General features: G+C 42.2%; 1 protein-coding gene across 1 annotated transcript; it reads right to left on the reverse strand.

The window, feature by feature from the left end:
• Positions 1 to 452: 452 nt before the first annotated feature.
• Positions 453 to 25,428, reverse strand: LOC144712765 (putative protein phosphatase 2C 11). The gene is made up of 11 exons (XM_078587066.1): positions 25,247 to 25,428; positions 23,678 to 23,817; positions 12,556 to 12,619; positions 10,228 to 10,336; positions 9,902 to 10,055; positions 1,894 to 2,019; positions 1,631 to 1,754; positions 1,479 to 1,555; positions 1,335 to 1,387; positions 951 to 1,005; positions 453 to 861 (listed from the first exon to the last, which is right to left on the reverse strand). The coding sequence occupies exons 2-11, from the start codon at positions 23,792 to 23,794 to the stop codon at positions 682 to 684; spliced, it is 1,059 nt and encodes a 352-aa protein (XP_078443192.1). The 5' UTR covers positions 23,795 to 23,817; positions 25,247 to 25,428; the 3' UTR covers positions 453 to 681.
• Between the last annotated feature and the right edge of the window lie 1,034 nt (positions 25,429 to 26,462).

The raw sequence follows: 26,462 nt of genomic DNA on the forward strand, positions 1-26,462 counted from the left end.
AAAGTAGTAATTTCATTATATATAATGAAATTAAAATGGAGTACAAAATTTAACATTTTATCAATAAATTATCAAATATTTATTACAACTTCTTATCTTTGTTAGTTCAATAAAAAGACTTTCACCTTGTATGCATTGGACATGCATTTTAACAATTATTTACGCTGATTGGATGCCCTTTGTATTTAGAAAATATTATTCCTTACTTTCCTTTTTAAGATTTCCTTCGAGCTCAAGAGAATTGAGTTTTGACACACAAAGATCATTTTTTCAACAAAAAATAAACATTGTATTGTACGCACATATTAACTTGTTCCTAAGTAACTCATCAATAACATCAAGAGTTTGGCTATGTTGAATGTTTAGCTTTCAAACAGGGGTGCAAAGCAGAATGGAATATGAAAGAGTACAAAGATCGACATATTAATTATTTCTTATGTAGATGCCAGACCTAATTACAAAACGATGATAATAATTAATATGAATAAAAACGACACCATTCCAGATGGACAAATCACCTCGTTCAACTACAGGCAGCGAGATAGACAAATATATACAACTCTTAGTTGAATCTAACCAGTCAGCAAATAGTTCTTCCTTAAGAGGAGGAGACTTCTGTATCAGGTGCAATCATTCTCCACTAATGTGTGGCAACTTCTTATCTGGTAGCAACAACCTGGTTCACAGAGGGGTGTCGGAATTCGCCTCTGGCGGTGGCTCGGTCTTGCCGGAGTTCTCTTTGAGTGGCTTCTTGAACTGGACCAGAATCATAGTCATATTGTCACAACCTTCTCCAGTCACCGTTGACGGGGCCAGGCACCTATCCAAGACTTTCTCACAAACGGACGAGAGGCTACTCGCCTGCCCCCAATAAAATTCAAGCATCACAACATAAAGTTAGAGAGAGAGAATATATTTGAAGGGAATAATTGGTGGGGGCGGGAGCTTACTTCGTTCATATGCTCGTGTATGAAGTCAACTAGTTGCTGGCTCGTCATACAGTCCCTGAAAGAGATGTCCAGGAGACAGAACTGGCTGAGACCCAAATAGGAACACTCAAATATCATATTATACTTTTTAGAAAATAAATCTAAAAAAGTTATCACGAGGTAAAAGATGAGGAGAATGTCATATTTACATCACAAGTTATTTTTTTGAGAGAATTTACCTCGCAAGTTCTAAAATAGCTAAACCGATTAGGAGAAGCTAACCGTATCATTAGATCTTGAGCTTTGGATTATTTACAGGGTAGTAGTAGACAAGATAATTCAAAAGACATAATGAAATAGAAACACGTCAAGTGCATTTGAGGAAACTTTGAACGATAAACATACCAAACACCATCACAGGCTAGAACAACAAACTCATCTTCGTCAGAGAGCTCAACCTGTGATAAGTAATACCACAGCTATCATAAGCAGCCCAAGTATGAAAGTATAAAACACAGATATAGACGGGGTTCAACATCAGATGCTCACAGTGGTGATGTCAGGATTTGCGGTCACGATTTGTTTATCCGCGGGCAAAAACTTGTTTTGCTTGAATTCCATATCGCCTGAGACCCATATTTTTCAAATATTATTTTCCATTGCGAAATAAACTCCGATCATCAATGCTGCAATCTAATTACCGATTGCCCGAGCCAAGTTTAAGCTTCCATTCACACGTCCTGCATGGATGAACCCCCCAGCCTTGAGAATCCTCTCCTTCTCTGGTTCTTGGTCTGGTTTGTGATCTCTTGAGAGGTTGTATGCCTTGGAAAAACACAACGGAATTAAAAAAAAAAAAGAGCTCGGAAAGTTAAAAACGCATTTAAAAATAAAGAATATAGAGCTAACGAAGTAAAAAAATATTAACCATGGCTCAGTGGGGAGGCTTTAGATCTATAAGTACCTGACCCTTCCTTGAGATCACACATCGAGAATCCCCAGCATTCGCGACAACCAATTCGTTGTTCCTAAGGACAGCTACACATGCTGTGCAACCGGAGGTGGGACCAGCAAAATCAGAGTGAGGTCCCTGGGACACAAACCCAATTTTTAAGAATTAGCGGGGAATTCCGTGTCATTCTTCAGGACATTAACTAACGTAAACATAGCGCAACCAAAATGATCATCAAATACACGATCTGTCGCCACGAATGTCAAAATGATAATATCCCAGAGACTATCCCAGGAGAGAGAAATACTTGTCAAAAGAAATGAGAATATATATATATATATATATATATATATATATATATATATTCAGGGATTTTATACTATCAGTCAAAATTATCGAGGAAAACATTGGCTGGATCCCAAAACTAACCACCATGGAATCTGTCTGAAACAACCAGAATTTTGGATGACTTGCAATCTACTGGACACACCAAAATTCCTCCGTTTTTCCAAAAACAAATCAAAGTACAAAAACAAAATTGCGATTCAACGAAAAACATCTTGCATTTGAATCCTCAACTATCATATGAGTTTGCTGATGATTCATTCCCGTTCATTGAAATCACATGAGATCATGTAAACTTATTATTGCCAAGAACCTTCAGACTCCTTGACTATTAAGCATAAGACTGGATAAAACTTGACTCCAACATGTGACCAGCACTATTTATTCCTTCTACTATACAAAATTGTTCAAGCATCAAAATTTTTATACATAGGTGTTTACAATGTCACTTATGTTCCTGATATTGGGCTTTCCACTATTGGGCCCCATATCCGATTCTTATTTCTCTTAACTAGTAAGGATTCACATTACACACAGCCCTAAAGTGAAATGGTATTAGAGCCGATGGCACTCTCTGGAGACAGAGACGTCAACAAACCCTGATTACGCTTTCCCAGTGATGATCCTTTCGCAGACTTTCTGTGGCTCCTGCAGCTTCCTTCGCTGCTAGCCTTGTGGTTTCTGGATTATATTTCTTTCTCCTGCAGCTTGCCTTTCAGATGGTATTGCAGTTCCTGCAGCTTGCCCCATGGCCAGCCTTGCAGTTCATCTTCCACTCTTGCACAGCTCCTGAGTTCATGCAACACTCTTGTCTGCAAACAGAGTTGAAGGTTACTTCCCCTCACTGTCATCCTGTTCTGGACGGGATTCTTTCTTACAAGCAGAATATTAGTGAATAAGAATTCAGCTGATCAGATAGCCATTATATCTGGCCGAGATCTTGTCTAGAAGCTGATCTCGTTGAAGATAATTCATCCACTGCCACATGCTCCAGAGAAAGTCAAATTTAGCAGGAAAAATATTTATCAATTGACCCCATTTGTTGAGCTGACTCTCAAGGTTAGAAACTTGGGCAAGCATCCAGTTGATGGTCCCATGATTGAAAGTGACCCTGACACTTTTCACATTTGGCTCCAATCAACTTTGACCTCTGTGATGTATGATAACTTCCCACTGATGGACTCTGTGGAGCACATGTGGGATCAAATGAGAACGAATTTCTCTCAAGACAATGACTGATGTATTAATGCTCTTACTGATAACGCCCAAAAGCTGACTCCGGACAGCCAGCAGATCATGGAATATGTTGCAAGTTCAAAGCACTATAGCAGGAGGTTGATCACTATTGGCCGATTGAAGCGTCAGCTCTTCATTTTCTTGGTTGGTCTTAGCCCCGAGAATGAAGACATACGTAACATGACCATAAGTGGAAAGAACCCGGAACTAGGTAAAAAACAATTTTCGGAAAGGAGTTAGATAAAACTATCCACACGCTGATGGAGGATGAAAGCTGACTCAAGACCCATGTATCATGCGGCTACCAGATTGGGGGCCTCACACCATACCTCAGGTGATCAGGGCAAATCAATTGCCTTGACTTCCAAGAAGATGGGGCCTTTAGTGACCTGCAGTTGGTCAACAGGATGGTGAGCTGAAAGAAAAGGAAAAAGGTTCCAAATTCAACTGTGCGACCCTGCCCGAGTCCAAAGATGGATTGGTATGTCCCTACTGTAACATGCCCAGCCACAGAGGAGACATTTAATAAACTTCATAGGTATCCAAGGTCAAAGACCGGAAAGTCTATATTGCTCAAGGAGAAGTAGCTGATGCAGGCAATCCAGTTATTGGGATACAGCCACTGATACAGAGATGTTCAAGGAGGATATGGCATAAATATTGGGCCTGCTCAGTAATTATTCTCTGGAGCCTATTGGCTGATCTTGTGCATTCAGTACTTCCCTTGATACTGGTACTTCCAGTTATCTTTCCAGTATTTCTCAGGTCCTCGATGCTAAAACTACTAATCACATGACTCCATATCATGATAAAACTTTCAACTATTTCAGAAGTGATGATAATCGGAAAGTTCTCACTGCTAGGAAAGGACGTCTTCGAATTGCCAGTATTGGTCATGTAAAGCTGATTCTGTTGTGGTAGCAAAAGGGCCAATTCTTTCTTGTACGACTTTCTTGGAGGAAGCTACTATTGAACCAATGTAGTCATTGAACTAGAACATAGAGTGAGAAAGTGGTACGCCCCTTGTAACTTCAATAAAACTTTGATTGAAATGTGTCTTTGCCAATAATCCACATTGTCTGAGAGGAAGATAGAAGAAGATAGAGAGATAGGTTGGAGAGGAAGAAGGGTGGCGGGGTTGACAACGCCTCTGAGCAGACAGGTTGGACAACGCCTGGACTCGGCCTGGGATGCCGCCCTTGAGCAGGAGTGATTGTCTGCAATGAGGAAGGTCAGAAAAGGCCTTCAAAATGGAATGCGCTATAGCACTTACCAGAGTCAAAAGCCCCTTTCTCTCTCTGCCGGATAGCTGAAGTAGTCCTCGCTAATGGGCCCCCGACGTGGGCCTGGGCCGACGTTCATAGATACGGTGTCATATCGCATCAGAAAAGAGACGGGAATACAAAGAGAAACAAGAACCAAAAGGATGGGGAGATCCTTCCATCTGGACGCGGACTCTTGCTCTCCAGCCTCTGCCTGTGCTGCCTGAACAGGAACTAACCACTTCTTGAGAAAAGGTATCCTCTTTCTTTCGCCCCATTTTATTCATAGGCTATGTGCCTTATTTTACTCTCCACGTGCTGATGTGGACCTCCCTCTTTTCTTGGTTCTCCTTTGGTACATTATTGAAAACAAGCAGGATGGCCTGGGGGGGTTCTTAAAAATGTGTGACATATGGTGTCAGTGAAAGCACTATTGGTTTCACCTCAGAGTCTAGGTACAGATATTGGTTTCTAGCTTACTCTCAATGATGATGGTTATTTCTTGCATTAAAAGTTGGAGGGGAAGACTAAATGGATTAGAAAAAACTTTCGAGTGCTCCTGCTGGAGTAGGGAGACTGTACCTGTCGTATGACAGGAAGCCGGCAGTGGTCCCAAGAAGATCTGAAGCACAGACCGGATCCAAATCATCATGATCGTCTTAGACATTCCCCATTTGCTTTTCACAAATGCTTTTCCCCCCTTTCTGTTTGTCTGTGTTGATTTCAAAACCCTTACATGTGAGGTCTGTCTGTTGGCGAAACAAAAAAATTCCATTTAGTCACACTACTGAGCCAATCAATATTCCATTTAATCAAGTACATAATGACGCGTGGGAACCTGCCCTTGTGTCAAGTATGACTGGGACAAAATGGTTCACCATATTTTTTATGAATGTAGATGATATACATGGACTTATCTACTGAAAGTGAAATCTGAGGTGACACAGGCGGTGATACATTATTCCAAGATGATCCAATAACAGTTTGGAACTGTGGTTGCAACCAGGCCAGGTTTGACAATGCTTGAGATTACTTCACCTCAGAGGTTTCCAGCTACTTTCAGCACAAGGATATTCTACATCAACCCTCGTGTGTAGGTATCCTTCAACAAAATGGGATGAATGAACTGAAAATTGGTTGTATTGTGCCCACCACCAGGACTCTGTTGGTTCACAAACATGTTTATTGGGAGAGACTATAATTCATCTCACTAATCAGATCCTTTTCAAGAAATGCGCTACCAAGTTCTACTGAAAAGCTCTCTGGCAACCTTTCTCATGTGAAACTCAGAACCCGTCTTCTATCCAAGGTTTTTGGCTCTATTGTCTATGTGCCTGAACAGCAGCCATCAGTAAGAAAACTTGATCTGCCAGAAGTTAAGTGTATTATTGTGGGATACTCGTCCACTAAGAATGGGTATAAACTTATCATCCAGCAACAAAACAGTTCTTTATCTCGTACAGTGTGACCTTTGATGAATCCGTATGTTTATATGGTGGTGATTATTTACAAAGCAATGGGTTCCCATTTTCCCCCAACCGAGTTGCTTGATAACATCTGGAGTCTGTCAAATGATATGATCCACCACCGCGTTTATGTTTGGAGGAAGCCATGGCAATGGCCCAGCCCAGAAACCTCGGCCCAGCCCATGGATGCTCCCATTTAAGCCCTCACTCCTGAGAGTAGAGGGCAAGAAGAGTATCACTGTGAGTCTCTCTCTCTCTCTCTCTCTCTCTCTCTCTCTCTCTCTCTCTCTCTCTCTCTCTCTCTCTCTCTCTCGCTGTGACCTCCACCTTCCTCGTTCTCGCAGGTGGACATTGCCAGCCCAAACGTGGGACGCCCTCCTCCTCTGGCGATCCTTTGCCATCTCCTTACCATTCCCATTCTTTTCTTCTTCCCCGGAAACATCTCTTCCTCTCCTCTCCTCTCAAACACTGATCGGTTTCGCCGAATTGAGACTTGAGTTCTATTGAGTTGACAAGTTACATTCATTACATCCGTGCCAGATTCAGTCTCGAATTGGGACCGTATCAAACATCTGGAGTCTGTCAAATCATTCTCATCTCCAGGAACCGAGATCTTACAATAATCAGAATTTCCCGTTTCCATGTTTAACTTCCTCTACTCCACCTGACTATGTTCCAGTCTTGATGCCCACGTGATAAGATCAAAACAATGACAGCCAAAATATGATCTTATTCTGTCTTCAGAGAGAAGATCTTTATCAGTTCGATACATGAGACAATTGCAGAACGAGAGAAATGTACAAAATGTGTACAATGTAGATTCAGCGAGAATGAATAGTAGATAACTCAAACCAGGATTGCGAGATTCTTCTTCTGGACGCAGGCTTCTCCTGCTCTCCAGCCTTTCCCCATGCTCCTAGACGGGACTCCCACAACTTCTTGGAAAATCCTTCCAGTAGGTCTGTCCCTCTCTTTATTTATAGGGTCGTTGACCCTCTTAGTCCTCTTGAGCTGACGTGGACTTATTTCTTTGGTTAAATCCTTGAGAAGAACATATCACCAAGCAACATTGGAAATCGGATGCAGATCTTGAAGAAGCACCAACAAAAGCTACTGAACCTATATCTGCCTGCACTGCCCCTTAAGCATACACCCAACCAACAGAGGAACAGTTAACCTGGTCCATTGCTCTTCATAAGGACACCAGGAGCTTCACCAAGAAGCAGTTATACCCCATCTCTAATCATGTGTCACATGACTGATTGAGCAAACCATAGAAGCTGTTTCTCTCCAACGTAGGGTCTGTAACGATTCCCAGAATGGTTGAGGAAGCACTTGTATCAACTGAATGTTGTCGTGCAATGGAAAAGGGAATAGCTGCAACTCAAAAAAATAAAACTTGGGACATGGTTACTCTGCACTCAGAAAAAAAAGCAGTCCGCTGCAAGTGGGTGTACAAAACCAAGTAGGCAGCTGATACAATCCTCAAGGGATCTATCAAGTAATAATTGCAATATGCTGAATGATCTGTATGGATCAGTCATATTGACAGACGAATTTCACCTCTATGATCTGAAGAAATGTCATCAGAAAGGTGATAGAAAGTTACACCGATCAATAACAAGAACGAAGTCCAGTCTCAAGAATGGAATAGCTGTCACAGACGTAAGAAGTGAAGATGTAGAGAAGAAAGATGAACGATGAAGAAAAACAAGTTGGCTCTCCTTCCCCCTGGATGGGGAAAGATCTCCCAGAATTCAGCCCACAGCAACAAAAAACAGAATTCTTGATCCTTTGACCCGAGCCTCTCTTTTTATTGGACTTGATATTCTGCCTGTCAAACTCATTCAACCATCCCGGTCAAAGTGTGGTCAAAGTTGTTTGACCACGTTTGTGGTCTCTTGAGTCTGTTTAGCTTCCTCTTTAGATAGGACCTAGGGAGGTTCCTATCAGAAGCAGATGGCACCCTGGAGAGAAATAAAGCCTGTCTAGTAACAAAATTTTTTACACAATCTTACTTCGAAACCTCCACCCACTCAATCACAAATCAAAATGGTTTACATAATCACGAAAAGATTAACACAATCAGAGCTCCTCTTGCCCTCTCAACCCACTTTGGGGTAGGAGATCCAACAATATGACACAAATAATACATTTCTTCACAGCGACCTGGAGGAAGAGGTCTTCATGAATGCAACTCCAGAGTACAAACCCAGTAGCTCAGGTGTTTTATGCAAGTTACATCAGATGTTTTTTGAACAATTCAATAAAACTATGAAGAAAGAAGGCTATAAGCAGGGCAATGGTGATCACACATGGAGAGTATGGGTTGATAGTCTTGATTGCCTATGTTAACAATAGGATTACTGATGGACGCAACCCAGGGGAGGCCAAAATTTTAAGCATGTCCCTCGCTATCAAGTTTGATATCAAATACCTGGGAATACCTGGGAATACAGATATTTTCTGGGTATGGAGGCAGAATATTCCAGCACAGGTATCTTAGTCTCCCAGCTTGAATATGTGCAGGATATATTACACGATGTTGGATGGTTGGCATTCCAGCTTGTCAGCAGTCCTACTGATCCAAATGTGAAGCTGGGGCAGGGGATGACAGGCCTCAGTGTATTGTGATTCCTATCAACGACTGATCCAGAAATTAATCAATTTAATTCAACAGCCAAAAGATATCAGCTTTGCTGTTCGCCTGTCGAGACGCTTTATGCCCGAACCCCAAGAAATAAACCTAAGCTGTGCACCATGCCTTTGCTCATCTTGTGGAAACTCAATTGTGCCATATATTTCCACAAGACAGCTGACAAGACGGTTAAGATTTACACAGATACATATTATGCAGGTTCAGCTGTGGATCAGAGATCTCATCCTGGTGTTGTGGCTTTGCTTTTGGGAATTTAATCATTTAGAAAAGTAAGAACCAAGACATGGTTAGTCAATCAAGAGTCGAAGCATAGTTCTGGTCTCTAGGACATGGGATCTGTGAAGGCCCCTGGCCCAAGGGATTTTATAAGATCTCCAAGTTGTCTTTGATGGGCCTCTTCACCTATATCGCATGATGAAGTTGGCCATCACATTGCCAACGACCTTGCTCAACATGAGTGGATGAAATATGTGAAGATTGACAGGCACTTCATCAAGGAGAACAAAGACAAAGGAGAGGTTGACATCCGCTTTGTCAGCTCATATGCCCAGATTGCTGATGTCTTCACCAAGAGTCTCCCAGTCTCAACATTGATCTCCAAGCTTGGCATGGACAATATCCAAACCTTGCTTCAGCGAGGATGCCAGGTGTAGGCGATTACTATTTAACATATGTACCTGACATTGGAACATCCTCTATTGGGTCCCTAATCATATCGTTATTTCTATTCTTTACTTCCTCTGCAGCTGGTAATTCAAACCAGTTCTCTCATTGTAATTAGTAAGGATTTCAGTTTTACAAATCCTATCATGACAAAATAGAATGGCACACTAGTGAAACTTATAAATGAAAAATTGCCTAAATCAGTCTATTGCGGCAATATTTGGACTTTAAGAAATGATGCTTTTTGAGAAGCCAGTGTTTTATTGGTATATATTCAAGCAAACAAGTTTCCTCACAGTATAGTGTACACAGTCAGGATGAAACACAACAAATGCTGAGATTTGATTTGTGAGTAAAACAGAAATGAACATAATAGAATTCGAGACCACCTCCTCCAATGCCCAGTCTCCAACTTGGTCACGAGCCTCCCCACCCCTCGGAGACCAAATGAGGCCTTCTATCATGCCACTCAACCTGTCAATTTTATCACCCAATATAGCTAACTCCCTCCAGCCTCTTTGACCACGCATCATCTCATCCATTCTGTCGTAAAAATAGAGCTTTGTTAAGGTGTTTGTATTTTGTTGTGTTTCCCTCTTTCCTTGAGTCCAGGCCAAAGTAAAGGAGACAACTATTTTCAGTTTCATGAATAAAAGTAATTAAGTTGACAGAATCACAGACTCATTTTTCTTTGATTGAATGAAAGTAAATAAACCTGAGGAAGGCCTTCCGAACTGATGCACCCAAGTCATCCGTGGAACTAGCTTCATTTTTTAGAACTTGATGATGAAGGAATTTGGCACAGAATTTTGCAACAACTTTACCTGAAACGTAAAACTCAAGAATTAATACTAACAAGGAACATAATTAATTCTGACGAGGTTCTCAGAAAAATTAGGCTGCTGAGTTTAATAGGTATAGAATGTTTGACTTGAAACTATGATGCGCAAGTAACAGACTGGTCAATAGAGTGAACTCTCTAATGACTCGCATCAAGCATCTTAACAAATTGATTCTTGCTTATTGCACCATAGTCTCTATTAGACCTTGTGAAATGGAAGAGAGCATTGGAGAATATAGGGTGATGGGAAGAACCCCATCAACCTAGAATACAATTTGAGCAGAAAAGCTCTGTATTCATTCCATACAATCTAGCTTAAATAGGAAAATGGGTCCTTACAAAATTACGGGAAAGCCTAAAATATATTGAATGACTCTCCTGTCTACTGGCCATTCCATAAGAGGATCCGCTAAACATTACTATCATATCCACATTAAAATACTTTTCAGAAAAAAATATATCCACATTACAATAATATTTTACACTGTTAAGTTACAGACATACCTCACACTATTTTACCTGGAATTTTGTCAAATAAAATCAAAAATATGTTTATATAACAAATAATGCTGTCGGTGGAGTACTCAGTGGTGACCGGTAGAGATAATGGAGTATCGAAGACCCTTTAATTGGGGCTCTGTGAACAGGACTAGCAGAGGCCATTCCAACTCTCGTCGCAGAGACATTGGTGGATGGCATATTTGCTTTGGTGGCTAGGGCGGTCAGACACATGGAGGGGAACCCAAATGGGGAGGCAAAGAAAGATCTGCTGCAATGGCAGAGTTGGTATAGGAATAACAACTACAGGAGGTCCTACAGACTCACACTTCCCCCCCTGCACCCTCAATATCTGGTTTAATCTTCTCCGTTCATTGGCCATGAGATGGAATAACCTAGTTTTAGCACCTCTCTCCTTACCCACAGCTATCATGACAGCTGTCTCTAATCCACCTCAACCTTCCTGTCTTCCTCTGCTATTATCACATGGAATCCATGCCTCTCTTTCTCCTCTTTTTCATTAGAGTTCTGGTATCTTCCAAGTTCAATCCAGGTTGTTGAATCCGCCAATGGGGTTGAGATGCTTAATGTTAAGCTCCTCCATGATGTGTTCCGAGATGGTATTCCTATACCATAGTCTGCTGACAAACTTCTTTATGGAGGGATTGGTGGAGGCCAAGATTCTATCCAACCAACCACACCTCTTCACAGGATCCTCTGGACTTCACAAATGCGCCAAATCAGTTTTCATCAACTTTGGGCTATTTTTAGATGAGCAGTCTCTGTGCTCTAGGGTCTTGGGGACAACAATTGGAACATTACCCATAAGGTACATGAGTCTGCCTTTTACAAGGGTGCCAGAGAGCCACAGACTAGCACACAGTCATAGAGAAAATGGAGCAGCAGCTTGAAGGATGGAAAACCAGAGTGTTGTTGAGGGGGCGCCAACTGGTGTTCTCACTGTTGGTGCTCTCTGGGCTTCCCATCTTTTACTTTGCAGTCTCAGAGACACCCATCGGTGTTGGCAAGTACCTGCAAGGTTTGATACGAAAGTTTCTATTGAGGAGAGGGAGGAACCTTGCATCTTGGGATGTGATCTGAAGACCAATCGACCAGGGTGGGCTAGGGGTGTCACAGATGCACAACATGAACCTCACTTCCATACAACTTAGCATGTTTGATGGTCGATGGTTCCTCTGATAATCTATATCCTTGGAAGAGACATCCACCCCTGTCAGAGTCTTACTGGCCTGTGTTGCCCAATCAAATGGGCATGTGAAGAAAAAACAAGAGCAGTCTTCTTCACCACTCGTGCTGCCGGGATTTCTGGTAGCCATCTCTTCCTAAAGGTCCACACCCACCTTTGTTTAAGGAACAGGTACGACATTCAATTCTTCTGGTGGGATGATCTCATTGCACACTGGCCATGATCCCAAAATAAATGCACTAGTAATCAAGAAGAAAGCTACTCCATGATGATCCTCAAATATGAATAATCCCATTATAATAGAATAGATCAATCAAGTGTTTTTCTCCCATCGTCTTTCCAAATACCAATTTTATGTGCTATTGACTCTCAAGAAAAAATGTAACAGAGAAGCACAAGAACAAAAAAGAAGTATAATATTTCAGAAAGGAGACATTTCCTTCAACAATCATAACGGAAATTGTTAATGCAATAACAATAACGAGAATGGGTGGTACCTCCATGCCCATCATAAACACCAAAAAATGATGTGCAGTTGTCTAGATCAGGCAAGGCAGCATGCTGAGAAAAGGTCAAGTATAGAGAATCAAATACATTGTATAGGAGAGACACGGGAAGCTTGAAATACATGGTACGTTAACACAATAACCAAGCATTTTTCTGAGAGGTGTGTTTATTAGCTAAATTAAAGGGTATGTTTATTTTTGCTAATCAAATACATTGTTGAGGCCCAATAATAAGAGGTGTCAAAACATATGGCACTTTTGAACATGCCCTATATTAGCAGAAATAAACACAATGGAACTTCAAAAATTTTAATCCTAAATTATGCCTCCCGTCCTCACTTGGTGATCATAAAAAATGCACGGCCGAGATACTGTCAAAGTTGAATGCTCTCCACTGCCACCAGACTACATCTTTTGTTTAGGGTTTCACAAAATTAAACTATACTTCATTACACAACAAATCTGGTTTAAATACCACTTACAGCATTGGGCCAAGGCACATAATGGGTGAAATAAGTGAGCACATGCCAGATTAGAATGATCCGCTTACTAGGTCCACTCAGGTACAACCAAAAGGAAATAAATAAATAAAAACACGAATCCTTGCCACAGTGACATAAAAACCTCCCCTCCCCCCCACCCCCAATTGAGTGCCAAAGTTAGTGATGCCATCTTGGACACCATCAGCTTCAAGTGTGGATCTGACAGTCCCTTGATGAAAATATCTACAACCTCCTCAATATGTGATTACTTGGTGAAGGTGATCCAAGATTGGTGATTAATACAAGTCTATTTCTATATATGAACGTTAAATACACAAATGACCATAATTCCCCACCCTTTACTCCCTTGTAAACCAGTATGAAACAAAACTTGTCACGTCATGGACACTATTTGTTGAGGCAGCCCTCCTCCTAAACACTACATCATTATGGTGAAGCCATATAGCCCATAGCACCAAGAGGAGCCTTCCCCACTGTGTCTTCCTCCTAGACATGGCTTCCTCATAGAACCCCAAAAGGCCTTGTCTAAGGAAACTGAACATGGGATCTTCCGCAAGCCCATATCACCTCAGCAAATAGACACTAAAAGTAAGGTGAGACCATTCATCTTCACCCCTTGTGCACGTAGGAAGCTTTGCCGAGGTGTCCAAGAAAATTCTCTTCCGAAGAACTCGTGCGGAAATGTGTTGACCAGCCACTTAATATCATTCACGTTATGTTTCTATGTTTTACTTTTATTTTTCCTTTTTCCCTTTCTACATGTAAGTGGGCCACGTGCTATAAGTGGACCCACATGGGCAAGTCACCTATTCTCTCCCATGATAGAATAAGTAATCTATGGATAATGGGCCCAGCCCATTTAACTGTACCAGCTGGTATTTAAACCAGCTACATGAGAAATCCAAATATCCTGTTTCTGTTTCTGTAAACCCTAGCTATACGAGAAGGAGACACGGGGAGATCCTGAAGAGGCTGACGGTTCTGCTTAACAAGGGCGATTTGCAACAAAATGTGTCACCTCAGGAGCAACCATTCAAAAATTTGCACCTTTAATGGAACCTTTTGCTTCATACAAGTCCACATTTGTGAATGCTTGTTGGATGCTCCATTTTCCCCTCTCTAATCTATGTGTTGGCAAACCAAAAAGGAGGTGCCTCTCCATGCCCGGCCATCTTAAGTCTGATACGAACCTTGATCTCGGTTGTATCGGAAGGAGGTGGGAAGACGGGGTAAGGTAGAAGTTCCCGGGGTAAATGGTGAAACAAGAATGATCGGGAGGAGGCCGAGCGGAGGGGGTAGGGATCGGCCGAGGACGAGCAGCCTGAAGACGCGGTGAGGTAGAGACGATCTCGAGAACGGGGATCATGGAGGGAGGCAGCGCATGGGTATTGAAGAGGCGAGAGAGAAGGGAACCAACTATTACTTAAACTCCAACATTCAGTCCGCCCACCTTAGAGGGAGGGCTGAGCTATTTACAGGAACATAAAAGGAGGACACGGGAATGCCCTCAATGCAGCACGATAACCTATCAAAGTCCCACCCAAAAGTCTCAGTAGTAATAAAAACTACTCCATACTCAAAAAATGTCCCACCCTCTGGTCCAATAGAACACTTTACACAATTGGATACGATGTGTCATCCCTAACCGTAGATGAGGGTTCTGTGCACGGGGAAATAGGTTTGGAAAGTCCTCCATAGAATCCCATGAGCAGACAAGCAATCCAACCAATATTGAAATAAAGAGACATCCTATATTTCAAAAATATAAAAATAAAAATAAAGCGCCGTCCTCTAGTTTGTGGCCAAAAAATTCACAGTTTTGAGAGAAACTCTGCCTCACACCATGGCAGTAAGTGTATGCCCCTCTGACTGAAAGCCATGCATTGCTCCCAGTCCAGGCCCATGCCGTAATTGTCCTTCAGCATCTTTAGAATCAGATCCTCCTCAAAACTCATAATCCTGCCCACCCATTTTGTTTGCATTCTAAGGTTCATGGTTTGCAGTTGAAACCCCCAAAATCAAGGGGTCTGAAAATCACATCCCAAGAGGCCAAAACCATTCCCTTATTGTTTCTTGACCTGGCGCCTTTCCTCAAGCCTTTCAGATGCATTCCAACACTTATTTTAACTTAAAGTCTGAGAGGTCAAAAATAGGGATCGAGGAAAGCACTAATTGTAACGACAATAGGTGCCCCCCCTTGACAACACTCTGCTTTACCAACCTCTCACATCCTCTCCACCTTCTCAAATACTGCATGTCAATCCATCATCGAGATTTGTCCCCTCGTCAATGCCAGGCCCAAAAGCACTTGGCTGATTTCCCAAATGGGCATCCCCCAGGCCTTCCAAATGCTTTCCAACACTTATTGGTAACTGTTAGATTCAAGCGCTTACCAAAAGTGCTAAAAGCTATAGCTGATAGCAAAGAGGCTACTTTTCATCTTTAAGCAGGATATTTTTCTTCAACACTCCCCCACAACACTTGTGGCTGGCCTATTTATGACCCACACGTGCAGCGTGTGGCTTCTGTGATTTTACCCTGCAACCTGGCTCTGATACAATACTGGATTCAAGCACTTACCAACAGTGCTAAAAGCTATCGATGATAACAAGTCTACCTTTTATCTTTAAGTAGAATGCTTGTACTTCCGCACTCCCCCATAACGTCTGCCGCTGGCCTAATAATGGCCCAAGCATGCAGTGTGTTACTTCTGGGATCTGAACCTGCCACCTGGCTCTGATACCAAGTTTGATTCAAGCATTTACCAAATGTCCTAAAAGCTATAGCTGATAGCAAGGGCGCTTCTTTTCATCTTTAACCAGGATATTGTTCTTCAACAGTAAATTAAAAACTTTGAGAGGTTAAAAAATCAGGATTCCTGGAAAACACTAATTACAACAACACTTGGCGGTCCTCCCTGGACAACTCTCTGCATTACCATCCCCTCACCTCGCAACCTTCGCAACTATCGCCTGTCATTCAAAGATCGAGATCTGTCCTCTCGTCAATCCCAGACCCAAAAAGCACATGGATAATGTCCCAATGGGAGTCCACAAGGCCATGAGCGTTGTTCGTCCTATGACAGTCCAGCCCAATCCCCATGAATGCTGAATTGTCTCAATTGATAGATAGACCCAAAAAATCTGAAAATAGTTCTAACAGCACAAAAAGGTTCATACCTTCCTTCACAAAGCCTTCCACAAAGAACCTGGCATATTTGAATTCCCGTTGGGTAACTCATTGTCTGGAAGCCCCTCAAGTCAAATGAACATGCTTGAACTGTACACATTGCTAGGGCATACACTTTTAGGATAAATAAATACTGGTACCAAGGGACATTCCAGCCTGACCCCTCTCCCTTTTTGAGGGTGAATCCAACTCCCTCTGGATTCCTTTTCACCAAAACCAAAAAGACTGGGGAAGTAAGACATCTCGGAATTCATGCCACCCCTTAAGTGGGAAAGCTTCATCATAGAGGACCACATAAAGTCATAGTCTAGGGATTCATATTCTTGTGTAAAGTCCACTTTTCACATGAAGCCCTTGGTCCCCTTTCTCTCCCACTCCACTGGGATTTTGCCTACTACTACTGCACCATCCACCAACTACCTATCTGGTATGAATACTATGTGAAAAGGTCTGATTATATCCCCAATCAAATTCCTTAACCTGTTTGCCAGAACCTTTGCGATGATGAGGTATATAAATTTAGACATCGAGATAGGCTAAAAATCTTGACCTCTTACCCCTAGGAACTTCTAAAGACTAGGTGCATCTGTTAATTTGCTTTATGCCATAATTAACTCACTGAAACTCTTCCAAAGTAATCATAATCTCTATCTCAACCAACTCCCAGAACTTACTAAAGAAGAACAGTATAAATCGTTTAACCCCTTGATGGCCTCTCGCTCTTCCTTCTCCATTTGTCCTTTTGCGACTTGATATCCACAGGCTTTAGGTCCCTTGCTTGTAAAACCCCGAAAGTGAGCCGCCATCAGCTTGTGTTCCAACATATTCCTTGTTCCTTAATGGAAACTTCAATATCTGATTGGATCTCCTCCCATCTTCTCTGAGGTATCAGAATATTGTCTTAGTGTCGCTCTCTTTCAGCCACAGTTGCCTCGATCTCTTTCCATTTTCCTATCTTCCTGTGCTTCCAGATCCCTGCACTCTCTTTGTTCCCTCATCTCTTCTTTCAATAAAATTTTTGTATCTTCCAAGTCATCCAACACTTTTGATCTTGACAATGCATCCTTCCGCCTTCTGTTCCTCTTTTCTCAAATTTGCTTCCTTACCCCAATAAAGTGCCTTTGCAACCCTTCAAGCTTTCTAGCCAGCCTCACCATTGATGTGTCCTGCCTTGGTTGTGATGACCACCTCACGAGCTCTTCCTGAAAACTCCTATCTCGCAGCCTAGATCTGTCCATCTTGAAATATGTGGATCACCCCTGCCACTTGTACGTTTACCACACAATCAGGGTGTGATCCAACAATGATCTGGAAAGTGACACCATATTTGTCATATGGAAGCACTCCAACATTTCCATTGAGCATAGGAACATGTCCAGGCAAGATAGCATGGCAGGACCCTTTGAATTCCTCCAAGCGTACATGCAATCCATGGCGCCCATTTCCTGCAACCCTGCCCTCAAGTAGAATGACCAAAAGACCTCCAAACCCAGGCCTCGTCTGCCAGATCCATTAGGCTTATCCCCCACCTCCAACTTCAGATTGAAGTTCACCCAAAACAGCAAGGGAATCCCCTAGAAGGCTGACACTACTCTGGTCAGCTACCTCCATAAAATGTCCCTCAGGGAAACATTAACTGGACCATAAACCGAGACAACAACAAATTCAGTGCCATCACTCTACCATCTTAGCATCATTGCTTCCCCGAACAACCCTGTCCATGATTCCTCTCTAGAAAATATCATCTCATTCCAGGTGACTACTAAACCCTTGGAGTGACAAACTGCCTTGACTCCCAAGAAACCCTCCAAAAAGTCTCGAACCAAATTCTAACCCCTCACCTCATGGCTTTCGAGAAGTCTCTAGCAAGTAGACTGCTTTGGCACCCCACTTTGCACACATACCTCCCCGCCAACCATTCCCAAACACAGTGGAGTCTGTTCTATGAGACACACTTCAAAATTGAGCTGATCGCCCCCTCCCTGCATCTACACCCTTGACAACCCAACAATCTTGGCCATCGCTATTGCTCGCTGGTTAGTGAGTGGATCCTTCTCCACCTAGTCGTCCTCCCTCCCTGCATCATCTACAAGAGTGGAGAAGAGTTGAGCAGAAGGGGCAACAGACAAGCCGGAGGCAACTAAGGTTGCTGTTCGTCTCCTCCCCCAGCCGGTTAACCTGCTCTGATACCTCCGACAGCTAGGATGAAGTGTGCAGTATCAGCTATACAGTAGTCTTTCAGCCGTCTGGGAATATGGTACCACCCTATCCCTTTAACACTGAATCTATCTGAATGAGGTCCAGATCTGGAATCCTGCTTCCAAAGGATATCAGACAGATCCTACTAATGCTCTCTCTGGCATACAGCTTTCTGCTTGACCCCTAAGCTGATGTTGCCTATTGATGTTGATTATAGTGAACACAGGGTGTCCACTATAATCCTTGCCTTCTGTCCCCCAATTCACTGTGCAACTCAGGATCACATTTCCATTCCCCCAATCTCTATGAAGTCAGTGGAGCCGGCAGTGGGGCCCACCTTGTCAGCCTAACCCTGAAAAGCATGACCTCAAAATCGAGATAGCACTGACGTCTGAAGTTCCCCGATTACCTCCACCTCCAATGCAAACATGCTAGGCTCTTAAAACGCCAGTCCCATCAAGACGAGGCCATAGATTCTCCTGAACGACCTGACCTTAGCCTCTATTGTCTGTGATGCTCAATATCCCAGTGGAACCCCTCTGGCTTCCAAAACAACTTATACTGGCGCTCCCCCTGATGCCTCATTGATTCGGAGTACCTGACACCACCTTACCTCAAACTCCTATCGATAATTAGTGTACCTCCATAAATTGTGACATGCTCCCTTGGAGAATCCTTGTATGAAGAAGCCATTTATATATAACAGATAATTACACCGAAACTAATGCTGAATGCTTCTTACATAGCTCACGACAGACCTCCTCTAGTACCAGAAAGCCACCAAAAACTTTCCTCAGCAGGCAACCCTAGAGAAGGCTACTGCATGCATCCAATTCCCAAACCGATGCTTGGCCCTCCCTGTGCCTGAAAACACTCCTTGCTGTACAGCCTCCTGAAAAAGAGACTCTTTCTCTCTTCCAGTCGATCTCTATATCGGCATCCAGAATGATAATGATTCCGCCTCTGCATCTACAACAAATCAATAATCCCTGCATTTCCGTGCGTAATGCACCCCCATTAGAAATAGGATGGATATTCCCTCCTTTCCATTTTTAATCATTGTCTCGTTCTGTTGGTTGGCCTATAATGCTCTTACTCGACATGGTCCCAACTTCACCCAGCCCTCCTTCATCATTTCCTTCGGTGGTCCTATGTTCCTCTCCCACGCAGAGCTTTGCAGGAGCCCCACCCAAACCAACAGTTGAGAACCCACCTCCACACCTCTGGGCATCTCCCATGGGCTCTTGTCGACAATTTATCACATGAGCGTTATTTGTGTGCCAATACACCCACTGCCCAATTCTGCCTCCCATTACCATCTTATAAGAACAGACTCACCCTCTACCAGAGGGGTGATCTGCAAGGCCGCTGCTGCTGCTGCCGCCGCAGCCATCACCTCAAAATGATGGCTGCCTCCCACCAACTTTGTTATGAGGATATTGATGTTTGCCTCCGTCTTCCTAGCGTCACCATTGTCTGTGTGAGTAGTGTCATCCTCCGCTCGCGACGCCTTTACATCCTCCACACTTATACTCCACAAGTAAATTCTGATGACCTGCTGGCAGGCCATCCAGCAGCCATGACTGCCCTCTTCGGTCTCTGCTAGTCCTGACCAATGGACTCCGAAGGAGACGCTGCCAATACTCCATTCTCTACCATTCAATTACCTTGCTGAGTTTCTCTTCCTCCGCCTTCAGTTTTCCTCTCCCTCTTGTCTCACTGTTGGTTCCCTCTATTGTAATGGTGTGACAGCCTGGACAAGATGGAGAAAGTGTGGGAACCCCTGAGGCAATCAACAATATACTAAAGACGACTCCAATCCCCAAGCTCCTGCTCCAGCTCCCTGCCATGTCACTGCTCTTCCAGAAGCTTTGATCTGTGCAGCAAGGGAGCAATGATAGCGAAGCGACGTCGAATGGTGGTGTCGAGTCTCCTCTGGAATATGTAAATCTCCTCAATTGGGACGGTGCTAAATCTCATCTGCCGATGTTTGTATTCTAGGCTGCCTGTTACAATTGTCCAAAAAGGCGTCCGCTGCCCAACCCCCATTGCCTAAGAAGACGTCTGTCTGTTACCTGTCACATGTTGCCCTATGCCAATTGATAGCTGGTCCCCAACTCCAGGGACAGTGGCCTGTCACGTGCTACCCTTTTGCCTGCCTAAGAAGACTTCAGCCTGTTAGTCATCCATCTCCTGTTGGTCACCCGTCACGACAACAAAGCCTATTGTGCATCTTCCACCTGATGCCCATCGCATGAGAAGATAGGTGGTAGCTTCCAACCTGCTCAGTCATGCTGAAAAGATCTAACAGAAAATGTGCTAAAAACCCTTATCTTATTCTTGATGGAACATCAGACAGTCCACATGTTTTGCTCCTGTCCAGCTGGATTGGACTTTGAGTGATATCAATTGCTGACTGATTATCACAGTGTTGTTGGATATATCCCTATAAATACAATGTCAGGTCTTTCAACAGTCCCTTTATCCATCATGCCTTAGATATACTACACGCCAGAAACCTTAACTCCTGGAGCAAGCAACAGCCTTCTGTTCTTTTCACCTTTGCGGACTAAGTTGCCTCCAATGAAGGCACAACAGACAGAGGCTGACCACCTGACCACAAATGACCCAGTATAATCTGCATCCGAGTATATCTCCACTGTCACACCACCATCTTGGGCAAACAGTATACCATGTTCAACGCTTCTCTTGAGATAAGATAAAACCCTATATGCTGCATGAAGAACAAGTTAAATTATTCATGAACTGGCTCAAAGTACTGACTGCATTGGAGATATCAGGTTGGGTATGATTCAGATAAATAAGTTTTCCAATCAACCATTGAGATGAACCTCTGCTCACTGGGACGTTGTCTTCTTCTTCCTTCCGATGCATTACATTAATGTTGACAAGTGTATTCATTGGTTTACTTGTAAGACTGCCCTTTCCTAATGCAAGTCACGTATGTGCATAAGCTGCTTTAGGAAAATGCCTTGTTTAGACTAGGTAACCTCAATTTCCGGGAAAATATCTCAATGCACCAGAGGGTTCAATATAAAATTGTTCAGAGAAGCTTTCACTTGGCTTCCCGATCTCCTCCATGTCATTACCTTTTATAGTTATATCATTCCTTTACCACAAGTTCTGAAAGACAGAGTATGATCACAATGACTCTGAGTATATCTAAGCCCTTCCGTGGCCTTGGCGAACCTCCCAAGCCAGGTCCTTGACAACTGTTTTTAGCATTCTCTACTGATAGGCAAGAGGATAACTTAAAATTTCTGTCTTCATAAGACATTTCTACTACTATTAAATTCATGAATAAAGTGGTTGATTAATGCTAATATTGGGATTGCTTGACAGTTGAAATCTAGGAGGAATATATATGTTGTCTTCCATCTCGCATTTAAGTTTGTTTCTTTGACACCTAACTGATGCAAAGTCCAGCCAGGATTAGCTGCCAAAACCATTAGTATCCTCATTGAATTTAACTTGGCCACAGGATTGAAATTTTCAAAATAGTCAAATCCATAGGATTGGGTATACCCTTTGCCACCAACTTGGCCTTGTAACTTTTTGGTGTTTAATAACAATGCATTTCAGAGAGTTTACTCACCTACAGTCCACAATTTTTTACCCAGTGGGAGTGGTATCATCGACCAGGTTTGATTCCTTTTTAATGCTTCTATCTCTTCATTGATAGCCTTTTTCCAAAGAACCCAAGGCAAAGCTCAATTCTAAGGATGATGTACTGTTGGTAGATCCATCTAAATTTTGTCTGGTTGGACAGCTGATTAATCTCATTCTCACAAGCCCAGATGTCTCTTTTTGCCATTAGTAAAGTTAGCGAGTATTGCCACAAACCTCAGCACACTACTCACATATTGGATATCTTGTGTAATAACAAGGGTGTTCAGTTTTGTATGGGTTAATCTACAAGAAATCAGATCATCTGGAGGTCTGTAGTTATTCAGAACTTATCTTACCAGTTGTTTCCAGATTCGTTCCTGAATCAGAATACTGATCTATGGCATATGAATCTTGTGAAATTCCCTGGGGTTATCATTTCCTCACAGGGCTGAGATTTCTCAATTCAAAACCAATACCACTTACCGTAATAATCATGCTGCCCTTCATATCACGTGCCACCATACTTTCCATCCACAATATCATTCAGGTCAAGCTCATTGTTCTTACACCTATCTCCAATCCCTACATTAGGTGCTTCCCAACTTTGTGTTTTAAGCTTTGGTCATGTAGTCCCCCAACTTTACCTTCAGCATGGTGTTACAATAAGTTGATATTTTTATCTCTTTCCTTCTCTTCCGAACATGGTGTACTTTTTAATTTTGGTCTATATGAATGTTCTTTTTGTCTTTGGATACAGATCTAAATAAATAACTTCATTTTTGGCAAATCTGCAAACTGACTTAATACTTTCCTCTTAAATTTCCTATCATTTGTTCTATACATGATCAAATATGCAAACTGACTTCAACCCTATGCATCATTATGTAAGATACCAGTGGTAAAGATGGAAGAAAGGGACGGAGGAGAAAAAGAGATCAATGCAAACAACAACACCGGCCAGTGGACACAATAATAAGGGGAGTGTCTTCCCACCAGTTGCTCAAAACACCGATAACCCTAATGTTCCGTCCCTGGCACACTGTTAATAGCCCGACCTCAGGAAATAACTGCTTAGGTGCTCAACTCACATAAACCGGTTCAGACCAGTTCATACTGTGTCGGCAAGGCAGATCCATAACAGACAGCTGATCCTTACAGACAGGGGATTAATACAGAGTAATCCTTGTTGGACCAGAATAGTTATTCTCTATGTGAATTGTTATTCAGTGTGTTCTATAGTAAGTATAACCATCTAGATGTCTTTTTTAGACAAATAGAACGTTATGGAACTATGCCATGCTGAGCCCAAATTATTGTTCTCAGGGCGGAAGGGGATACCTCGCTGCCCTACCCTCTCTCCTCTCTAAGTACTAACAAACCTCCTGTATCTTTCAATCTATAAAAATAACCATTTCCTCCCATCCAACTGGATTGGTGTAATCACATCTAATACTACCATTTTATCTGCAAAGGATAGAGGATCATAAATTCTCCAAACAATCAGAGCTGATAAAGAGTCTGAAGTATCATAACATCATTTAAAAATGACATTTATGAGAACTAGATGACGAGAATGTCCGAGAATAACTCACTGCATCTTCCATGGACGCACGCCACCCTTGCATTGATGATAACCCAAATCTAAGCCTTTCATTTTCACCATCATCAGAAAACTTCTCTGTTTTTGGGGTACTCAGATAAACTCCCATTTCTTCTGTCAGAATTTCTTTTTCTGCATTTTTGAAAATGAAAGCATTAATTGAGTATTTTTTTAATAAAGTAAATTGTGTGATTTTCACATAGTACATCCGCAAGGTTGTGCAACAGGAGCACCTTAAACTAAAGGGTGATCAACAAGCCACATGGTTATAGTAGTAATGAGGTTACAGGTAGAGATGGCTTCAACTTTTTCATAAACATGAATGCAATGGGAGATGGAGCACAGCATAAGTCACTGATGAAAAGAGATAACAACAAAAAAATGTTTAAAGGAGACCTGGAAAAAAATCATAAACTAACATATCTGCCACCAGTTTCCAATTTGAAAATAAAAACAGATAGCTTCTGGCAATAATGCTTCCACGGTGCATTCCTTGTTACAGTACAATAAAAACTATAAAATGTGATCAGAAAAAAGTACAAAATACCCTGATGTTCAATTATAAAGAAGTGACTTCAAGAAATATACAAAAGTATCATCATCTAATCAACAGATCAGATGTAAGAAGTAAGAAACTTGAAGTTAAATTATTTTTACCAGGGATATTCAACCTTCCTACCAGGACATCAAATGAAATAATACGCCCATCCAACAAAGTGAGTGCACTTGGTTCTCCAACATTGTGTCTTTCGTTCCAACAGGCTCAGAAACCAGGCCGTTTCGGCCAGCCAAATCTGGCTCTCACCAATGGCACTTCTAGTTATGACACCCAAAGCCGACTACCGGCGTGAGACCAGACATAATTATTTGGAAATAATTCGTTGCCAAGGATCCGGAGGAATGATCCGGACTTCAACCAGAAACAAGGGAAAGAAACAACGACTCTGTTTTAATTCCTAATTACCTAGCCAACAATCTTCGAAAGCCCCCAGAAGAAGATCACAAAAGCAACGGCAACGCCCAGATTTCCAATAACTAAGAATGGAAAGGTTTTAACCCGCCGAGAACTCAATAACATCCGAATTGACGAAAAGGGGGTCATTCCATTTGGGTAAATCAGCGTGATGCGCCGACAACCGTAGTTGAAGAAACCGATTCCACAGAGATTCAACGGTAGAAAATAGGGTTCCAGTTACAATCATACATAATCCTACTTCAGAGTCAAAAAACAAATAGTAACCGCCGTTGGAGTTCAATTTGGCACATCAAAGATTAAAATACAGCAGTGAAGCACAAATGAAGAGGTTCTAACCCGCCGAGAACTCAATAACATCCGAATTGACGAAAAGGGGTTCATTCCATTCGGTAAATCGGCGTGATGCGCCGACAACCGTAGTTGAAGAAACCCATTCCACAGAGATTCAACGGTAGAAAATAGGGTTCCGGTAACAATCATTCGTAATCATACTCCGGAGTCAAAAAACAAAAAAGTAACCGCCGTTCGAGTACAATTCGGCGCATCAAAGATTAAAATACAGTGGTGAAGCACAAATTCCCTTACATGGAGACGATGAGGATTCTTAGAAACGTCGGCAGATCGACGAGAACTCCAAAAGATCCTTCAGAACAGCGGTCAACCGGCGAAGCAACACCCACCGGAAGCCCGACAAGGAACCAACCGTCCTCCGTGATCGAGTGAACGGTGACGAGATCCACCCCAAATTCCGCGAAACTGCCGAAAGAAGTTGGTCTAGTATTTTAACCCCTTGCTGCCAAATTTGGAACCTTTTTTTATTCTTACTGATCCTCTCTGCACTTTTTTCAAAAAATTTCCATTAACTTGATGCATTTAAAATGCATAGATTTTTGGTGCAAAGATTTTTAAAAGTAGTTTTAATTCTAAGCGCGAGTTTCATTTTCAAATTCCTTATTCACCGTCCCAGTATAACGATATTGTGATAAAATTGTACGATTGGAGGTTGACATAAAATTTGTGCAAATTTATTAGGAAATATAATAAATAAACAGATCGCTTTTTCTTATTTAGTTCCTCATATGTTCTTCAATTCTGCATGGTTTATTCTTATTTTCTGTTATTTGTTTCTTCTCCAGGCTAGTGCAATCCTTCCCCTTAAAGTGTGTCGTCTCACCTCACCTTTCCTTTTCTCCGCCTCTCCTTCCATTTGTATCCAAAATCAAATTATCCATCGAATCTCTCTCTCTGTCTGTCTGCCTGTCTCTCTCTCTCCCTGTCTCTCTCTCTATCTATCTATCTGCCTGTCTCTCTCTTTCTCTCTCCTCTGTTTGTCTGCCTGTCCCTCTCTCTCTGCTTGTCTCTCTCTCTATCTGTCTGCCTGTCTCTCTCTTTCTCTGTCTGGCTATCTCTCTCTCTCTCTCTCTCTCTCTCTTATCTCTCTCCCCCCTCTTTGCTTTCTCCTCTCTCTCCCCCCTCTCTCCTCTCTCTGTTATATTAATTTTTTAATCTACGGACAATATATATATATATATATATATATATATGTATATAATTGCATATTGTTAAGCTATCAAGTACATATCCCAATTTATACTTGATTCACTTACTGACGGGATTAAGACATTTATTAAATGTGTAGAGGCTAAGACTATCTTAATTATAATGATAGGATTAATTAAGATACACAAAAGAGGATTAAGTATCACCTCTTCCTATAAATAGGGACCAGGTCCTTAGGTCATAGGGGTATTGACTTTTCTCTTGAGCATCTCATTACTGATAGAGACTTCAGGAAGTCTCA

This window comes from Wolffia australiana, chromosome 15, assembly GCF_029677425.1.
Source record: "Wolffia australiana isolate 7733 chromosome 15, ASM2967742v1".
In the NCBI taxonomy this organism is placed as follows: domain Eukaryota; kingdom Viridiplantae; phylum Streptophyta; class Magnoliopsida; order Alismatales; family Araceae; genus Wolffia; species Wolffia australiana.

Coding starts and splice junctions, on each gene's coding strand:
- LOC144712765 (XM_078587066.1), bottom strand. CDS start 23,794: ATGGGAGTTTATCTGAGTACCCCAAAAACAGAGAAGTTTTCTGATGAT. Junction 12,620..23,677: donor GTGCGTCCATGGAAGATGCA/GTGAGTTATTCT, acceptor ACCTTTTCTCAG/CATGCTGCCTTGCCTGATCT. Junction 1,006..1,334: donor CTAGCCTGTGATGGTGTTTG/GTATGTTTATCG, acceptor CATCTCTTTCAG/GGACTGTATGACGAGCCAGC.